The sequence below is a fragment of the Helianthus annuus genome, chromosome 8 (genome assembly GCF_002127325.2).
Source record: "Helianthus annuus cultivar XRQ/B chromosome 8, HanXRQr2.0-SUNRISE, whole genome shotgun sequence".
Classification (NCBI taxonomy): Eukaryota; Viridiplantae; Streptophyta; class Magnoliopsida; order Asterales; family Asteraceae; genus Helianthus; species Helianthus annuus.
The window spans coordinates 51,357,074-51,377,561 of NC_035440.2; the positions used below are offsets into that span (position 1 = coordinate 51,357,074).

Genomic DNA, 20,488 nt, shown 5'->3' on the forward strand with positions numbered 1-20,488 from the left:
TTCCACTCCCGAAAATATTCCGGCTGATTTTGCATTTATCATCTTAACATGCAGTGCTTCCATCCCCTTGACGTAGTCCCCTTTTGTATTGAAATTCCCCCGTTGGTGCTCCATTTACAAGAATCGATCTTCTTCTTGCAAACAGAATCCCCATAACCCAATTCTTCCACTTAGCAGGGAAGCCTATATGCGTTAAAATAGAGATTAGGAACTTCCAATTCAACGTATCGTAAGCTTTTTCAATATCCGCCTTAAACACAAAGACTTCTTTTTTCATTCTTTTTGCCCACCCAACAATCTCATTAACTATCAACGGCCCATCTATTATATTCCTACCCGAAATGAATGCCGACTGAGAACTAGAGACAACACTATTTAGAACTTTCTTCACACGATTCGCCAAAACCTTAGATATTATTTTGTTCACTACACCAATTAACGAGATAGGACGAAAATCGGAAAAACCATTGGATCTTTTACCTTAGGGATGAGTGATATAAAGGACGAGCTACATGAGTGATGTATCGAACCATGTATGAAAAATTGCTGCATCATCTCCATAATTGCTGCTTTCAAGTCTTCCCACTACGTCTTTATAACGGTGATTGTAATCCCGTTTGGACCCGGTGATTTGTCTCCCCCGCATTCCCATATTGTGTTTCTTATCTCCTCTTCTTTAAACTGTTCTATGAGTCCCTTTTTCTCGTCCTCCGTCAAACTCTTGAATCCATCCATACCTATTCTCGGCCTTGATGATATCGGTTCCTTAAACTTGTCTTTAAAAGCTGCCATGAACTTATCTTTGATTTCCTTAGCATCTGTAATCCAACTACCATCAATCCACAAAACGTTTACCCTGTTTCTGATTTTGTGGCTGTTTACGACCGTATGAAAAAATGTTGAATTTTCATCCCCCATTGCTACCCATTTTATGCGTGATTTCTGTATCAAATCTTTTGCTTTTGCTTTCTGCCACTCCCTTATCGTTTTTTTGTATCCTTGCCACATACCTATCTCCTGCTCCGTTAAACTTCTCATTTCCGCTTCTTCCTCTATTTTTTTTTTTTGTAAATTCTCATTTGCCGTTACCATCTGTTCCTCCTCCTTTATCTTTTCACTAGACCTCCATAGCTTTATTTCATCTTTAATTGCTTTGAGTTTAATAGCTAGACATTCGTCCTTAAAACATGACTCGCACCCTTTTTCCAAACCCATTCCGACCGCTTTATCGAACCCGGATAATTCCATCCAACTATGGAATACCGAAATGGTATTGGCCCAAAGTTGTTAGCCGTTGTTGTAAGTATCAATGGACAATGGTCCGATACTTCTCTGTTTAGTGCTAGTAGAGTTCCATCTGGCCATTTCATTATAAATTCACCACATACTAGTATTCGGTCGATCTTACTTAAGTTTCTCCCGTCTCCCAACATAAACGTATATTTTCTTCCCCCCATATTGTACTCTTGTAGTCCCGCATTCATAATAAAAATTATTAAAACATAACGCACCCCCAACATCAAACTGTGAGTTAAATCTCTCCTCAGGGAAACATACCTCATTGAAATCGCCTAGAAGTATCCATTTTCCTTGGATCGACTATTTTAGCACTAGAAGTTCGTTCCACATCTGCCTCCTACTACTTGGTACTGTCGACGCGTAAATATTCACTATAATCAAATCCTCATCTTCCCCTGTTATCCTTCCTTTGACTAAGATAAAATTTTGTGTTTTTACATCAAAATCTTTTCTAAATACTCCTGGGCTCCAAATTGATAATAATCCACCTGATCTTCCGTCTGCATCCACTTTAATGTATTCAAACGCTGAGTTATCCCAAAACCTTTTTATCACTCTATCCGGTAGGTCCCTGAACTGAGTTTCCTGGATTGCTATAAAATTTAATCCATATTTCGACAAATACCCTCTAACTGCCTTTCCTTTACCCACCCCACTTGCCCCTTTTATATTTATAGTTCCAAAATTCATCGCAAACCTGCTGCCTCCTGTTCTTCGGTAACCGTTTTTTATGAGATCCTCTTTTCCTTTGACTGTAATACCTCGTTGTTCACCTCTTCCGTTTGTCTTTGATTCGTTGACCTTGGCTCCTCAACATACTAGGTATCTTCAACTAGAGTGTCATCTGATTGTGAATCTTCCTCCCAATCAGAATGAAAACCGTCGTCCGGGACCGTTCCTCCACTATTATCGTTAGATAGATCCTCTATTATCGATTGAATCCTGGCATCCTTCTTTTTTTCCTCTTGATCTTCAGCGGAACCTTATGTTGATGTTGGAATATGCTTTTCTCAGTCACTTCTAAATTTATGTTTGGAAGCTTCCTGATGTGTGTAAAATGCAACATATAAATCACATCAATTAAGGCATAAAACTAACCCTTTTTAAGTACTAATGTTGGAAAAAGAGTGTTTTTGTCTTCCTTTTGTATTTTCAGGATGAAATGAGCTCAAATTCACAAAAGAAGCAAAAAGACAACTAATTCTAGCATAAATACAAGAAAAGGAATAAAAGTAGACTGCCCGGACCCTCAACAGCATCCTCCAGAGCAAAGAAGAGAAAGCAGAAGTCTGAACACGCCCCGTGCTCAGCCAGCACGGGGCCGTGCCCAAGAAGCAGCATAAAAGACAAACTTATAGAAGCTTTCATTGCCCACCACGGGGCCGTGTCCAGCGGGCAAGGGGGCGTGGTGAAAGTACAGCAGGCGCATTAATTGTAATTGCGAATTACAATTAATGAGGAGAGAGAGTGTCAGACGGGCACGGGGGCGTGTCCAGTGGACACGGGGCCGTGCCCAGCCTTCTGTTCAGCCTATAAATAGGAGTGCTTGGTTTCATTTCAACTTATCCCTTGGCACACCACCTCTCTCACACTTCATCCACCACCCACCACCACCATAACACCATCATCCACCACCATCATCCATTGTCCATCGTAGAGTGTGTGAGTCGTCTCGGGATCCAAGATTGATCGTAAGAGTTCTTGACAATCAAGGCCATGTTTGCCTAAGTCTCTCTTACATCACTTGGTGAAGACAAGTGTTTAGTATAATACTTTTTATTTTCAATCTTTTGCACTTTTTATTTGGTTTGTATTAATGACTTTAATAACTAGTTACTTATGTTGAAGGTGATCTTTCCTTATCGTTTGTCCGTGGTGTCTTGGCATTATTTTACTGTCTATATAAAATAAAAGATTTTCACCATTGATATCTCCACGGTCTATATGGAGGTATGTTGGCTACCTGGTCGGGGGTTAAGGGAACGGTTTGGTAAGGGTCTTGCCCTTGTTCAGCGTTTAGAGGTCCTGCTTGGGACCTGGGTCAAATTTAGTAGGATCTCCTTCAATGCCCATAGGTATTGGATGGCGGGGATCCAAACTCTTTGACCCCCTCATAAGTTAACTACTATTAATACTATAACCCGGCTATTTAGGACTGTATCCCTGCTGACTCAGACTACTTAGCCGAGGGTAACGTCACCGCCCAAAGCGGGGCCTACAATAATTTGCATTAATAACTTAATTCATTATCTTTCAATAATCCGACCCTTTAGGATTGTATCCTTGCTGACTCAAACTACTGGGTTGAGGGTAACGTCGCCTTCAAAAGAGGGGCCTACTACAATAACTAAGATAATCTCTTAAACAAGTGCAAAAGTGCGAAAATAATCAAAGGTTATACTAATACACGTGTCGGATCCAAGTGATTCATCTTGTCTATCTGTTTTATTTTATTTTTATTTTCAGCATTTAGTTAGTTTTTATTTTCTTAGTTTAAAAACATTTTTCTTACTTTTTTATTTGATTAGACGTTGAGGATAAACCGGTATTAAAAGCTCTTGTGTCCTTGGACGACCTCGGTATCTTACCAAGACTAAAGGGCTTAATTATACATCTAAATTATATATACACTGACACGCATCAAGTTTTTGGCGCCGCTGCCGGGGACACAAGGATTTTAAGAAAGCTTAAAATCAACGGCCTAATCAGTTTTTCAAAACCTTTTCAAAACGCGCGCACATTTTTCTGCATTTTAGTTTAGTTTGCATTTACAGTAGCCTGGACACGGGGCCGTACTCACTGAACACGCCCCCGTGCTGCATATTTTTAGTTAGATACCCAGATACAGAGTCTGAACACGGGGCCGTGCTCACTGAACACGCCCCCGTGCTCAACGTGACCAGTAACTTTAATTAAAACGCCCAGATACAGACCCTGAACACGGGGCCGTGTCCACGGAACACGGGGCCGTGTCCAGCCTCTGTTTCCATCTTTATTTTTGTTTTCTGGTCCCGAGACTCAGTTGTGGTCTGTTGAGTGATTCTTATGGATCAATACTCAAGAGGTTACAACTACACCTATGATGAGGATGATTATAGGGGTAATTATTGCACTAATTGTCGTAACGCACGCTCGGTTCAATATAATAACTCATATCAACCATCCAATTCATACAACCATTATGAGGAGCCCAGGTACGAGCCATCACTTCATACACATCCTATGAAGACCAAAGGTATGAACCTCCTCCCTCATACTCATATTTTGATGAACCAAGGTATGAGCCTTCATACTCATACTTTGAAGACTCAAGATATGAGCCACCACCTTCATACTCTTATTATGAGGAACCATGGCGTGAACATCCCACCTCATATGAGTACTATGAAGAACAAAGTTTCGACCCTTATCCATCATATACTTACCATGAAGAACAATGGTGTGAACCATCTACTTCATATGAGTATTATGAGGAGCCAAGGATCGAACAACCGGATTCAAGCTTTGAGGATCCAAATTCTTTTTCTCTCACCGAAGTGACCAATAGGATATTAGAACACATTAAAACTATCGAACGTTACATGAAAGAATCTCGCGCAAGGGAAGAGGAATCCCGCGCAAGAGAAGAATTGAATAGTAATAATAACGTAGAGATAGTTGAAAATGTAAAAATGGAAGAACAAGAAAGTGAAAAACCGACACATGAGTTAAACAATGAAAAAGGTGAGTCCGATAATGTTAAAATTCATGAAGAGTCTAATTTTGAAGAAATTAATCTCTTGTCACCTACTTTCGAAAATCATTGTTTAATAACCCCTCATGCCAAGTTTTTAAAAGAGTTAAACACTAGTGCTAAAATCAAAGAAATAGTGAGTGTTAAGCTAACTAATGATCAAACTTCGCTAATAAAAGAAGACCCTTTTGAAATTAACATTACACCGGTTCCATGTTTCTTTCAAAATTCATTTATTAGTAATATCACTATTGATAAAGATCTTTGTGTTAACATAATGCCTAACTACATTTTTGAAAAATTAAGTATTAGTGATTTTACTCCACTTCAAATACCCATTTTTCTATCCGATCGAAAAGTGATGAAATCAATCGGTGTAGTTGAAGATGTTTTGGTTCACACAAATCAATTGGTAATCCCAACCGACTTCGTCATCCTTGATGACGCCCCCTAGTCTTGGGAAAACCTTTTGTACAAACTCATAAAGCATTGAAAAACCGGAAATTCAACAATCTACCACTTCAGTTAGGGGCATTCAAAAGGAGCATAGATCTTGAGCGTTCAATGAAATATCCTTTTGGTAATAATGACCCCCTAATTGAAGATGAAGCTGAACCACCCGATACAACTAACGAAGAAGACCACTTTGTCGAGGAAGAGATAGCCATAGAACAAACCTTTAAGGTTCTTAATCTAGATGAGCCACAAAATGAGGTGTCTTCTAAAGACCCACCCATTGAGCTCAAAGAACTGCCTAAAGGTTTGGAATATGCTTTTCTAGGCAAAGATGGTAGTTTACCTGTAATTATTTCATCTAAATTAAGTAACGTAGAAAAAGAGAAATTAGTTAACCTACTTAAAAAACACAAAAACGCGATCGCTTGGAAGCTTGTAGATATTAAAGGAATAAGGCCTTCCATGTGCACGCACAAAATTTTAATGAATGATGACTACAAAACAGTAATTCAACCACAACGAAGAGTGAATCCCAATGTTCAAGAAGTGGTTAAAAATGAAGTCATTAAGCTGCTTGACGCCGGATTAATCTACCCTATCTCCGATAGTCCGTGGGTAAGTCCCGTTCAAGTAGTCCCGAAGAAAGGAGGGATGACGGTAATAACTAATGAGAAAAATGAATTAATACCAACAAGAACCGTCACCGGATGGAGAGTTTGTATAGATTATAGGCGATTAAATGAAGCAACAAGGAAAGACCACTTTCCTTTACCCTTCATTGATCAAATGTTAGAACGACTGTCCGGTCATAAATTTTATTGTTTCCTAGATGGTTTTTCAGGTTATTTTCAAATACCGATAGCACCAGAAGACCAAGAGAAGACAACTTTCACATGTCCCTACGGAACTTTCGCATATCGACGCATGCCATTCGGTCTATGTAATGCGCCTGCAACATTCCAACGTTGTATGGTGGCCATTTTCCATGATATGATAGAAAAGACAATGGAAGTCTTCATGGACGACTTTTCCATCTTTGGAGACTCATATGACCAATGCCTCGATAATCTTGAACGAATGCTATCCCGATGTGAGGAAACTAACCTCGCCCTTAACTGGGAAAAATGCCATTTCATGGTAACAGAGGGAATAGTACTCGGTCACAAAATCTTAAGCGAAGGAATCGAAGTTGATCGAGCAAAAATAGAAACTATTTCTCGATTACCTCCTCCATCCTCCGTAAGAGCAATCAGAAGTTTCCTAGGGCATGCCGGATTTTATAGAAGGTTTATCAAGGACTTTTCAAAAATTTCAAGGCCTCTAACAAAATTACTTGAAAAAGATGCACCCTTCATCTTTGACAAGGAATGCAATCAAGCATTTCTAACCCTCAAGGAAATGCTAGTCAATGCACCTATCATGATAGCACCCGATTGGAAATTTCCTTTCGAAATCACGTGCGATGCAAGTGACTTTGCTGTTGGAGCAGTCTTGGGACAAAGAAAAGAAAAGCATTTCCACCCAATCTATTATGCTAGTAAAACTCTTAATGATGCACAAGAAAATTATACAACTACAGAAAAAGAATTACTAGCAGTGGTGTTTGCTTTTGATAAATTCCGTTCTTATCTTGTTCTTTCTAAAACTGTTGTAACATTTCGTATTTTCAAACTTTCCATTTTTGGAAAGTCTACTTGTACTTTCTACCTTTGTAAGTTGTACCTTTGTTGTACTTGATTCAAATTCCAAAATTGTACTCGAGACTTGAAATCATAATGAAATTGCATGATTTTATCCATATTTTGTGTTTGAATACTATGAATCATTGAAACTTTGAAACTATGTTAAACACGTTGAAACTATGTTAAACACGTAAAAACAGAGGAATTCCATCTTAATTTCGACTCTTTAATTCATCGTTGCCAAGAGATTACCCTAAACCATTCAAAATTGGGAATTTATACGCTAATTCGGTAAAAATATTGAAGTTTGGGTTAAATTTGATTTTTATATTATTTTATTATTATTTTAGATGAATAAAATAATAATTTAAATTAAATAAATAACTATTTTCTGAATTTTATTGGTTTTTAAGCAAATCCGTTGGTTAATCTAACCCCGTTAGTGAAAACCAGGTTAAATCAGCCTAACCTGGTTAGTTTTATTGAAGGGCAGCACTAACTGAGTTAGAAAACTCAGTTAGTGGCTAATCCAGTTAGTTAAAACTAACTGTATCAAAAAAGGGGATTTAAATCCCAAGGTATGCGTGACCCGGGACTCGAACCCGCGACCACAACGACTCAAACACACGTGCATGACCAACTGGGCTACCGCCCAACATGTGAACGATTAGAATCTGATTTGTATTTATACACGCATTAACTGCGGAATTAAATTCAAACAAGAAGAAACCGCCATGTCTGTTAAGCTTCACCTTCGTTTGACTTCCAACCGGAAAACCTTTTGACCTTTCACTATCCGAAACCGACATCGGCCTTCCCTTATATAACCCGACTCACTCGTTCCTTTCTTGCTTCCAAAACCGATCAAGCTAAACCGTAACCGTTTCCGACTCGAAGCTATTCGCCGGAACCGCCACTTGCCACCGTCTTCACCATCTCCGGCCACCACATTCGCCGTCCGTCCGGTAACGTAATCCGACCCGCTTTCATTTTTCTTCCGGTTAATTTCGTTACTGTTATTATTATTATTATTATTATTATTATTATTATTATTATTAATATAATGCAGAATTTTAATATATATAAACAGGTTATTATTATACATGTTGAGATATACTTCTGAATAATAATATAAAATCAGATATGTTTATTTAGAAAACAGTTATATTAATATTATTGTTATCTAAAACAGATTTATTATTTATATTTATTATTTACTATTATAAATAAAACAGAATTATTATTTTTTTCTTTTTCTGAAATTTAATATCAGAAATATTATTTATTTATATCTGAAATATTATAGTAAATCAGATTTATATTTTTAAATCAGAAATTTATAACTAATCAGATTTATAATTTTCAATTTATTATTACAGATTTATTATTTCAGAATTTATATTTATTATTTCAGAATTTTTATTTCTTATTTATTTAAATCAGAATTATTATTATTGTTATTTATATAATCAGAAATTACTATTTAAATATCAGAATTATTTATAATCAGAATTTATATTAGTTATTTCAGAATTTTTATTTCTTATTTATTAAAATCAGAAATTATTATTATTTTCAGAAATTTATATATTTCAGAATTATTATTGATTAAATCAGAAATATTGTTTATATATATATTAAATCAGAATTTTTATAAAAACAGAATTTATATTGCATTTAATTATTAAATACCAATTTTCCATTAATAATTAGAAGTGTTAATTCTATTTTACTTTCATGTCTTGTTATAATAATTCCCAAAATTCCCAAATAATTAACAAACCCTTTCAAACTTAATAGGGTAATCCTCTTGTGCACGCCTCTTGGGAAATCTATTATTCCATTATTCTATCTTATTCTAAGAATACGCAACGCACTCTAAGGTGAGTATACTTGACCCATTTTCCATTTTACACTTTTGGGTGTAGTATGCATTTCCTATATCAAAAACACAATGATAAACACTTTCATTGCACAATCTATCCATACTATTGTGAAACTACTTGATCATTGATTATCTATGTTGTGCTGATGTTAACATCTATGGCTATATGTTCATTAACTTTGCAAGCCTCCCCTATCAATGGCAGCGCTGTAGGTTGTAACGCCCCTCCCGTATATACGGGTATTGTTAGGTTTAATCTATTAACTCTATTACCACCCTTTCGAGGGTTAGGCTATGTTAATTGCGTAACTATGGTTTGGACACATAGATTTCATCGTTACGAGTATGACAGTTAATTGAATATCAGTTGTTCACATGGATTAGATTTGATAAACTATTTAACTCTATTATGCTATATTCAAACCTGTATACTCGCCAGCAATTACTTGTTGATTGTATTTTAAATGCATACTGCAGGCTGAGGATTCAAGAAAACAAGAAAAGGCTAGGATGGCTTAGAAACCCATCAACTATTTAAATTTACAATCTATGTTATGTACTTTTTCATTTCCATGTATTGTATGAAACCTATGAATATCAATGAAATAAACTTTAATTATTGTCACAACTAGTGTTATGATGTCTTTGAACAGTTTGTACGTCTCATCTCGATGTTTCCGCCATCGGTTGGGGTGTGACAACTGTAGTCTATACAGACCATGCAGCCATCAGGTACATCTTCAAGAAACAAGACGCAAAACCCCGTTTGATTAGATGGATTCTACTCCTCCAAGAATTCGACATCGAAATCAAGGACAAAAGAGGAGCAGAAAACACTGCTGCAGATCATCTCTCACGCTTAGAAGACCCAGCTTTGGAAACGACCAGAGACGAGCGAATCAACGAGAAATTTCCCACAGAATACTTGGAAATGATGGAGAGTAGACAAGAGCCATGGTATGCCGACTACGCTAATTTCCTAGCTAGCGGTATAGTCACCAAGGGATGGCCACATCATCAAAGAAAGAAATTCTTTGCTGATGTAAAGCATTACTTTGGGGAAGACCCCTATCTTTTCAAAATGTGTGCCGACCAGCTCATCCGAAGGTGTGTCCATGGTAATGAAGCACGAAGAATTCTCCGTCATTGTCATGAAGGTCCATACGGAGGACATCATGGTGCCGCAAGTACCGCACGAAAGGTATTTGATTCAGGATTTTACTGGCCAACCATTTACAAGGATGCACAAAACCTTGTAAGACATGTGATGCCTGCCAGAGATCAGGTAATATTTCTTCCAAAAACGAAATGCCTCAAAATGGCATTCTCGTTTGTGAAATCTTTGATGTGTGGGGACTCGATTTCATGGGACCTTTCCCGCCTTCAAAGGGAAACAAATATATACTTGTGGCAGTCGATTACTTGTCTAAATGGGCGGAGGCCGAGGCTCTTCCAACAAATGATGGAAGAGTAGTGGTAAAATTTCTGAAAAAACTGTTTTCTCGCTTCGGGACACCAAAGGCTTTGATAAGTGATAGAGGTACCCATTTTTGCAATTATCAACTCGAAAAAATATTAACAAGGTATGGGGTCTATCACCGAGTCTCAACAGCGTATCACCCTCAAACAAATGGGCAAGCCGAAGTGACTAATCGAGGTTTTAAACGAATACTTGAAAAAACCGTAGGAATAAATAAAAAAGAATGGGCCGACAAATTAGACGATGCTTTATGGGCTTTTCGAACTGCTTATAAAACCACTATAGGCACAACCCCATATAAGCTTGTCTATGGAAAAAGTTGTCACTTGCTAGTAGAAATAGCTCACATAGCCTACTGGGCAATAAAAATGTGAACTTAGATTTAGAAACTGCCGGTAAAAATCGATTTTGTCAAATAAATGAATTAGACGAGCTAAGGAATTATGCATATTCTAACTCCGAAATTTATAAGGAAAGAATGAAAAATTTACATGATAAATATATTAAATCTAATGAATTTCGGGTAGGAGATCAGGTTCTATTGTTTAATTCACGACTTCGATTATTTCCTGGTAAGCTAAAATCTAGGTAGTCAGGACCTTTTTCCGTCACCCATGTTTTTCCGCACGGTGCAGTAGAAATTAAAACTCGAAATGGGATACCATTCAAAGTCAATGGCCAACGGCTAAAACTCTACCGAGGATCCATTGAGGATGAGGAAGAGGAGATCTCACTTCAAACGGTTAACAAATAAACTCATACCCGACATGTTACGAACAGGTAAGTGTACGTTTAAAAACTGGTAAGTCTTCTAGCCATTTTCGGAAATAAGGGGAATGCACATGAGCACACAAAAAAAAATTATTTTTTCAAAAACTTTGCTCGGCACGGGGCCGTGTCCGCTGGACACGGGGCCGTGTCGAGGCAACTGTCGGGATAAAACCCTCTTTTCATAACAGTTACCTCATTCCACACGCCCCGTATTGCCGAAAACGCTCTGGTTTCAGGCGATTTTCCGCAGATTTCTGACATCACTACCGAGTTTAACAACATCAAGGTATGATTCTATCATCTTTAGTAGTTAGATTAGTTACTTGCATGTAGTTAAAACATCAAAAATTGGGGAAAAATCTAGGGTTCTTCGTGTTCATCCGGATCGGACTTCAAATTTTTGATGAAATCTGTTAGTATTAGTTTAGATTAGTGTAGTAAAAAGTAAATAAACATGTATTGTTGATAGATTCGTTCGATTTTCCACTAAAACCCCAAACCCTTGTTTTTGAACCGAAAAACACGAAATTGGAAGGGTAAACGGTTTGTTTTGGGAAAAACGACACTTAGGGTTTCATTTTCGGGGGAAACCGCTACTATTGGGCTAAAAATTTTCAGGTTTTCGAAACCGGGACGAAAAATGAACTTTTTGGGTTACAGACACTTGGACACAGGGCCGTGTCCGCTAAACACGGGGCCGTGTCCAGCCCACTGTTTGCAGTTTCACCCCAAATATCCTTGTTTCATACTAACTTCTAATGTATTCTTTCAGATGTCAAAATTCACAAGGTTCAACGCAAGCGAACTTGACGCTAGGGCGCGGTATGAGATACTACAAACAAGACCGGAGGAGTACCCTAGGCGGGCATGTACCGACTTGTTAACCATGGTGAATCAACTTGACCGATTCAACAACATCGTGAGAGGGCCACTTGCAGTTGCATTGAACACCCGGCTTCGGTCGGTGCATCAATGCACAATGGAGCTTTACAGTACTTTCGTTTTCAACTCAAGGTGTGACCCGTTTGACAATGAGGGGGTCACATTTCGATGTGGAGGGACAACGTACTCAATCTCCATGGCACAGTTTGGATCTATCATAGGGCTATATGGTGAAGAGGAATCGGGAAATGAAGAGAATACTGGGGGGCTACGAGACTTTGATGAAACCGAACGCCAAGCCGCATGGGCTCAAATAGGTGAAGGAATCTACAACCCTAGCAGCACCAAAAGCACCAAACTGAGGGACCCGCTATACCGCTACATTCACAGGCTCCTCACTTACTCGCTGAACCAGCGTCACGACAGTAGTGGCGTTGTGGGGTTGAAAGATTTAGTTGTCCTTCACTGCGTCCACAAACAAAAGCCTCTCGATGTTCCATATCTCTTACTGCGAAACATGCATCTCAACCGCCTTGCTAGAGCTCCAACACTATCTTCTTTGGGGGATGGGTGTACCGTCTTTTCAAGCACTTCACGAACATTCCAAGGTCCTTTCAAAGAAGTCCATGGTCGGGACGAGTCGAATACCACATTTGCCGGGCCATGAACTTGCTTTATGAGGCAGAAGACGGGACGGTGAGCTTTCAAAGGACGCAAGGTTATGCATGGAACCCGCAGGAGGCTCTAGTTCTTCATGCACCACCTCCCCAATACCAGTACCAACCCCATGGCGATCCGGGTCAATCCTCCTCACAAGGAGGCGGTTTTCCTAACTTTCAAAGTTTACATGATCTTTTGCAGGAAAACCTCATGTGCAACAGGAACGCCTACAATCTCGCCAACAACAGCTACCACCGGGTCGGAGCTATTGAGCGCAACATCAACGATATACAAGATGATATCGGCAGCATCCGGGAGTATATGGCGGGACATGGGGGTGGAGGTGGAGATAGCGATGAAGACATGGAGTAAGAGGTTTGAAGGAACAAGGGGCAGGTTGGTGATGAGCCCACAGGTTTAAGTACCCTTCTCTATCGAACAATTTACGGCCTGCGTGCCGCTTGTTGAACAATTTACTTTCTTTAACTGTTTTTTTATTTTCATTTTATTTTCACTTTATGCTTGGAGACAATTGACGTTGGTAAATCAGGATGTTTTATGTTTGCTTGGTGTGGTATTGAGTGATTAAACAGGTACAATGCAAGGGTTAGAGTGCTAAACCTTAGCACTTGCAGCCCCAAAATGGAGAAACCGGGAGACAAAACCTGTTTTTCAGGCTCACAGACTGTCCACACGGGGACGTGTCCAGCCGACACGCCCCCGTGTTCATCTCCCAGATCTGCTGTTTGGTTACTGACCTGCAATTATTTGCCAGACACGAGGCCGTGTCCAGTGGACACGCCCCCGTGTTCATCTTCTGTAAGTTTTCATTACAGGCAGTTCGCCACGGGGCCGTGTCCAGTGGACACGGGGCCGTGTCCAAGCTGCCAGTAACATAAATCTTTGCTTTTTAACCCACTTTTACACATTCTAATCAACCGAAAATCTTATTTTTGGGACACATTGAGGACAATGTGTAATTTAAGTGTGGGGGGGATGCTAAAACCTTGAATTTTGCAAATCCTAATTACAAGCCTTACACAAAACTCTATTGGAACCGCTAAACACCCCAAATTTTTTTTCAAAAACTTTTCGTTTTTTTTACTTGTCTTGGTTTAATTTGGGAATAACAAGTTCTAAAAAGGTTATATTTTTACAAATTTACAACCGATAGCGTCGTGATAACAAAGAACCAACATAAGAAAATTACGAAACGGCATAACAAGTCTAGTTAAAAATTCGATTATATATACTTGATCGCATTAAAAACCCATCCCACAAAAGTGAGTTTTGAGCCTTTATTGATCATACAAATATACATCTTTAGACTACATGCTCATTTTTCGTTTCTTGTGTAAATAGCCGCTTGGTTCTTACAACTCTAGAACTTGCCACGACGATACATTCCCGGTCCTTACCAACTTAAACCCAAGTAAGTAAGTGATGGAGGCATTAGGACTAACCATATTTTTCTTTCTACACCATTATTTTTCATTTTTTTTTACCACCTACCCAAAATCCCCCTAGTTAGCCCCTTTGAGCCTAAACCTTTCATTTCATTACCCTAAAACCCTTTTTACCCACCAAAAACCCTTTTTTTTTTTATTTTTCACCCTTTATTTTAGTAACAAGCTCGGTTTTTCGTAAGCTCGCTATTTTATGTGACTTATCAAAAAATATATATATATATATATATATATATATATATATATATATATATATGATGAAGTCAAAAACAAACAAAAGCTATATAAAAGCTTGTTTGGAGAAATACTTCAAAATAAAGAGTCACTAAAAACAAGGTGTGTCACGAAAACCGACGCTTTTTACGATTTTCGCCCTTTTACTAACCACTAACCCAACCACCCACCTTTAACCCAAGCCTAACCCTTCACCCAAAAAGTCCTCTTGATATTTACAAAGGTAAAAAGTTAAAAAGGAGGAGGATTGATTGCTTGGCAAGCCTATGGAAAGCGTAAGTTCCATGCCGCTCTCGAGTGATTCACTAAAAAAAATACACCTTCGGCCGAGTGTTGAGTGATCTCCCGTGAGGTATGTGAACTTGTATATAAATAGAATTTTAATAAGGCATGCTATGCCCGAATAAGTAATTTATCCTGTGAAATGTTCTAAATAAATCATAACGAATAGGATTGTAAATAAATAAAAATAAAACTTACAAAGATCTTGGATTCCCGACACTCTATGACAAGCCAAAAACTTTCTCTTCTACCTATTCCATTTGGGAGTGTAAGCCACATTTAAAGAGTTTTGCTTGAGGACAAGCAAAAGTTCAAGTGTGGGGGTATTTGATGTGTGTAAAATGCAACATATAAATCACATCAATTAAGGCATAAAACTAACCCTTTTTAAGTACTAATGTTGGAAAAAGAGTGTTTTTGTCTTCCTTTTGTATTTTCAGGATGAAATGAGCTCAAATCCACAAAAGAAGCAAAAAGACAACTAATTCTAGCATAAATACAAGAAAAGGAATAAAAGTAGATTGCCCGGACCCTCAACAGCATCCTCCAGAGAAAAGAAGAGAAAGCAGAAGTCTGAACACGCCCCGTGCTCAGCCAGAAAGGGGCCGTGCCCAAGAAGCAGCATAAAAGACAAACTTATAGAAGCTTCCATTGCCCACCACGGGGCCGTGTCCAGCGGGCAAGGGGGCGTGGTGAAAGTACAGCAGGCGCATTAATTGTAATTGCGAATTACAATTAATGAGGAGAGAGAGTGTCAGACGGGCACGGGGGCGTGTCCAGTGGACACGGGCCGTGCCCAGCCTTCTGTTCAGCCTATAAATAGGAGTGCTTGGTTTCATTTCAACTTATCCCTTGGCACACCACCTCTCTCACACTTCATCCACCACCCACCACCACCATAACACCATCATCCACCACCATCATCCATTGTCCATCGTAGAGTGTGTGAGTCGTCTCGGGATCCAAGATTGATCGTAAGAGTTCTTGACAATCAAGGCCATGTTTGCCTAAGTCTCTCTTACATCACTTGGTGAAGACAAGTGTTTAGTATAATACTTTTTATTTTCAATCTTTTGCACTTTTTATTTGGTTTGTATTAATGACTTTAATAACTAGTTACTTATGTTGAAGGTGATCTTTCCTTATCGTTTGTCCGTGGTGTCTTGGCATTATTTTACTGTCTATATAAAATAAAAGATTTTCACCATTCATATCTCCACGGTCTATATGGAGGTATGTTGGCTACCTGGTCGGGGGTTAAGGGAACGGTTTGGTAAGGGTCTGGCCCTTGTTCAGCGTTTAGAGGTCCTGCTTGGGACCTGGGTCAAATTTAGTAGGATCTCCTTCAATGCCCATAGGTATTGGATGGCGGGGATCCAAACTCTTTGACCCCCTCATAAGTTAACTACTATTAATACTATAACCCGGCTATTTAGGACTGTATCCCTGCTGACTCAGACTACTTAGCCGAGGGTAACGTCACCGCCGAAAGCGGGGCCTACCACAATTTGCATTAATAACTTAATTCATTATCTTTCAATAATCCGACCCTTTAGGATTGTATCCTTGCTGACTCAAACTACTGGGTTGAGGGTAACGTCGCCTTCAAAAGAGGGGCCTACTACAATAACTAAGATAATCTCTTAAACAAGTGCAAAAGTGCGAAAATAATCAAAGGTTATACTAATACACGTGTCGGATCCAAGTGATTCATCTTGTCTATCTGTTTTATTTTATTTTTATTTTTCAGCATTTAGTTAGTTTTTATTTTCTTAGTTTAAAAACATTTTTCTTACTTTTTTATTTGATTAGACGTTGAGGATAAACCGGTATTAAAAGCTCTTGTGTCCTTGGACGACCTCGGTATCTTACCAACACTATACTACGTCCACAATGGGTGCACTTGCCCATATGTGTGTTTAGTGTTAGTGAATATCGTGTTTTATAAATTTAAAACTTGGCTAAAAATGTAAAAAGGGCTTAATTATACATCTAAATTATATATACACTGACACGCATCACTTCCCCTTATTAATCTTCAAATTGGGCTTTAAGTTCTGGGCCTTTGCTGCCGCTAGATTTACTCTTTTCCTTTTGTTGTTTTTAGTAATCATGGGCCCATTTGAATTCCTTTCATATAATCCACTTAGCTCTGGCCCAAATTGAAAAGATTTATTGGCCCCACCCCTATCTGCTAATGCGTCCGAGGTATTAACTATCTTGTTACCACCTTTTTCGGGATTCCCCACCTTGTCATTAGTTGCCTCGTTTTTTCCTTCATTATTGTTCTTGGAATTTTGATTTGGTTGTTGTTAGTTGTGTCGTTCTCTTCCTCTCCCCTTGTCTTTTCGTTTCCTTCCACCGATTGAGTTTCCGACGTCGGTTCTGCCGTTGATTTCTCTGGCGACGGTACCTTATCTGGTGGTTTATCAACTACCATTTTCTCCGGGACTTGACTGGAATGTTGCCACTACCACCTTTTTCAACATCCCTGCCATTATTACCTTTTGATTCATCTGGTTTTTCACTGCAAATTATCCTCCTTTTTATAATACACCCCGGTATCCATGGTTCCTCTACTTCCGAGATCCATATATTCAACATTTGTTCTTTCCAACTGATTGGTAGTGTTTCTTTAATATTGCAGCCGTGATTCACCACCACCCCGACTAGGTCAAAATTTAAATTTAGATCATGTTTGTCAGCTTCCGAGCTCTATACAATTCTTCCGTATCTTTCAGCAATCACATTCATTACTTCCTTCATCCACAACTGTATAGGTACCCCCTTATCATTAGCCATGCAATCCTTTGGTATGGCAATAGTTGCCCTTTCCATACTTCCATTTTGTGAAACCACTTTTTCAATTGTTCCTCTTTATCCTTCACAAACGATTCCATTTCTTTTACTTCTTTGAACGTAATAATAATTCTTAATCCTCCAAGATATCGTATTATGCCGTTATCCAAGCTCAATTCTGTTACACACTTATCTGCTTCATTTAGTAGTTTAATATTATGGAATTCACATACCATTGCATTGTTTCGCCATTCTATGAGTGCTTCGGATTCATTAACGAACCTCATTGCGTTTTCCTTCTCCATCGAAACTTTTTTCCCTTTCACAGTGTCCACGTATGAAACACCTTCCTTAACTCCTGTGTAGTTTCCTTCTGGTCTGGCATTTATAATACTCGGTTTGTTCTCATCCTTCCTGATCCATGTTTCTTGTATCTTCTCCCCCGATTTCTTGACAATTTTCACGAATCTTGCCACCTTTGCTTTGACTCTCCAACCATAGAATTCTGCTTGATTCAATACCTTTGCCATCTTTTCTCCATCTTTTATGTTTACAAATCTAAGAAAGCCGAAGCATTTTCCCCACTTGTCTCGTTTCCTCGCAATGTACGCATCCACCAAGTGTCCAAAGTTTCTATATTCCATCCAAAATTCTCCATCTGTAACCTGTGGATAAATGTTGGAGATGTAGAAGGTTGTAGCATCCTCCCTTGTGTATTGCTTTTCGTTCAACTGACTATTGTCCATTCCTCGTTGTCTTTCTCCATAATTCAGTCGGTTGTTCCCCACACCGGAGCATTCAACCTTTTCTCTCACCATATCGGACTGTTGCCGAGCCCACCGGGGGTACCCAAGATGCGAATGGATGATTCAAAAAAACCTATTAGGATGGAAGGTAACGTCAAGATTGCAGTATAAAAACAATCGGCAAAACCTCACACACCAATCGGTCTTTATCCTCATCGTCGAGCGGCCTGGCGATTTCCGGTGACTTATGAGGTTCTGTCCTGGTTGGAGACGTTTCGGATTCCGCCGGACAATCCACCCAAACTATGCTAACGAAGCTCGTTACGGATAGGACAAAGTATAGTCCGACCGATCACAGGACGTTATACAGAACAGGGAAGGAAAGAACGGAAGAAATTCGCCGTCGCCGGAATGGGGGGGGGGGGTTGGAAACGATTCAGATTCCGCCGGACAGTCCACCCAAACTCTGCTAAGGCATTTGGGGACCCACAACCATTCGTGGACCAAATCTGGAATTTCGGACTAATCAAATGGACAAGGGTGACAGACCTCACCCACAATGTATCTCGGACCGGCTTTCACTTTTTGTCACATTTTCCAAACACCGCTCAGAAATACTACGTTGTGGGTACTGTAATTAACCCTTATACTACATTTTTTTTATCGGGACAATCGATTATGATTTCCAATTCATAATTTTCGTTCTTTTATTTAGTTAAGTCTATACGCAAAAGACATGAATTCCCTGACCTAGTTAAATTTCTTCCTTACACGTGCCATTCACATGAGGACGTAATAGTCATTTTTACTTGATATCTAGAGTAAATTGTATTTTATATCTTTTAAGTTTCAACCAAATTTCATGCATAAAATGCAATTTACTTAAGATATTAAGAGATAATGACTATTGTGTCCTCTTGTGAGTGACACGTGTTAAATATTAATAGAAAAAATTAACTCAGTCAGGGCAAAAAGATACCGAAAAAGATACCGTCTGATGAGAAACAATAACATAAAAGACACACAGTGTACTTCGTTAGTCAGAGGACATTGTCTGCATAAAAGACACTGATATAATAGTAATAATAATTAAAGTAATAGTAATAGTATAAATATATTTAAATAAATGGCCCGACATAGAGCACTCAATGGGCTAGAGTGGCCCCATTTCGCCTTACCAACCCCAGGGAAACTCCGAATACAGGCCTAGATCGTTTGTATAAATATATTTAAATAAAACTAGTGTATCATAAATTTAATAATAAGTATTATTATCTATACTTTAAGAACGAAAGCTGAGGAACAGTCAGGGGTTGTTACCTCTTAATGGTTTAGATTTCTTACTGGTTCAACACTTAATGGTTCAGACTGTTTTTTACAAGCAGATGTCTGAATAGTTTAGACATTTTCATCTGAATGGTTAAGCACTGTATACAGAGTCTGAATGGTTAAGACCTCTAATCTGAATTGGTCAGAGAACCCTGAACGGTTAAATATTATACTAGCTCTTAATGGTTTAGACATCTTACTGGTTCAACACTTAATAGTTCAGACCTCTTACTTTACTGATTCAGCACTTAACCATTCAGAAGTTGCCAAACAGCCCCTCAAAATTTTTGCTTTTAAATTTAACATGTATATCTTTAAACTTTCAAATTTTGTCACCAATTATTTTTTTATATTATTTTTCTTCCCCATGGCTTTGTATCTGGTAACAAGATTATTCTGATTGAACACAATAGGAACCTAACTCGATCTCTGTGACTTTCTGCTTTACTCTTTATAATTGAAGGTTTAAAAAGCATTCGCCTAAATCACTCTTAACACAGTCGAACGCTAAATTAAATAGGATTGATTACTATTTTCGTCGTTCTAAATTAATATTTTTGCTTTTAAATTTAACCTAGGGCTGTAAACAAACCGAACGTTCAGCGAACAGTTCGTGAACCGTTCGGCGGGAAGTTCGTTTATGTTCGTTCGTTTAATAAACGAACGAACATGAACAAGAAATTTCGTTCGATTAGTCAAATGAACGAACATGAACAAATGTCTCGTTCGTTCAATTGTGTTCGTGAACGTTCGGTAAGGTGTTCGTGAACATTCGTTCATTTGC

At 38.6% G+C, this 20,488-nt stretch overlaps 1 protein-coding gene across 1 annotated transcript; it reads right to left on the bottom strand.

The window, feature by feature from the left end:
* Positions 1-585: 585 nt before the first annotated feature.
* LOC110869995 lies at positions 586-1,248 on the bottom strand. The gene has a single exon (XM_022119192.1). It carries the CDS (start codon positions 1,246-1,248, stop codon positions 586-588), a length of 663 nt encoding a protein of 220 aa, XP_021974884.1.
* Positions 1,249-20,488: the final 19,240 nt, after the last annotated feature.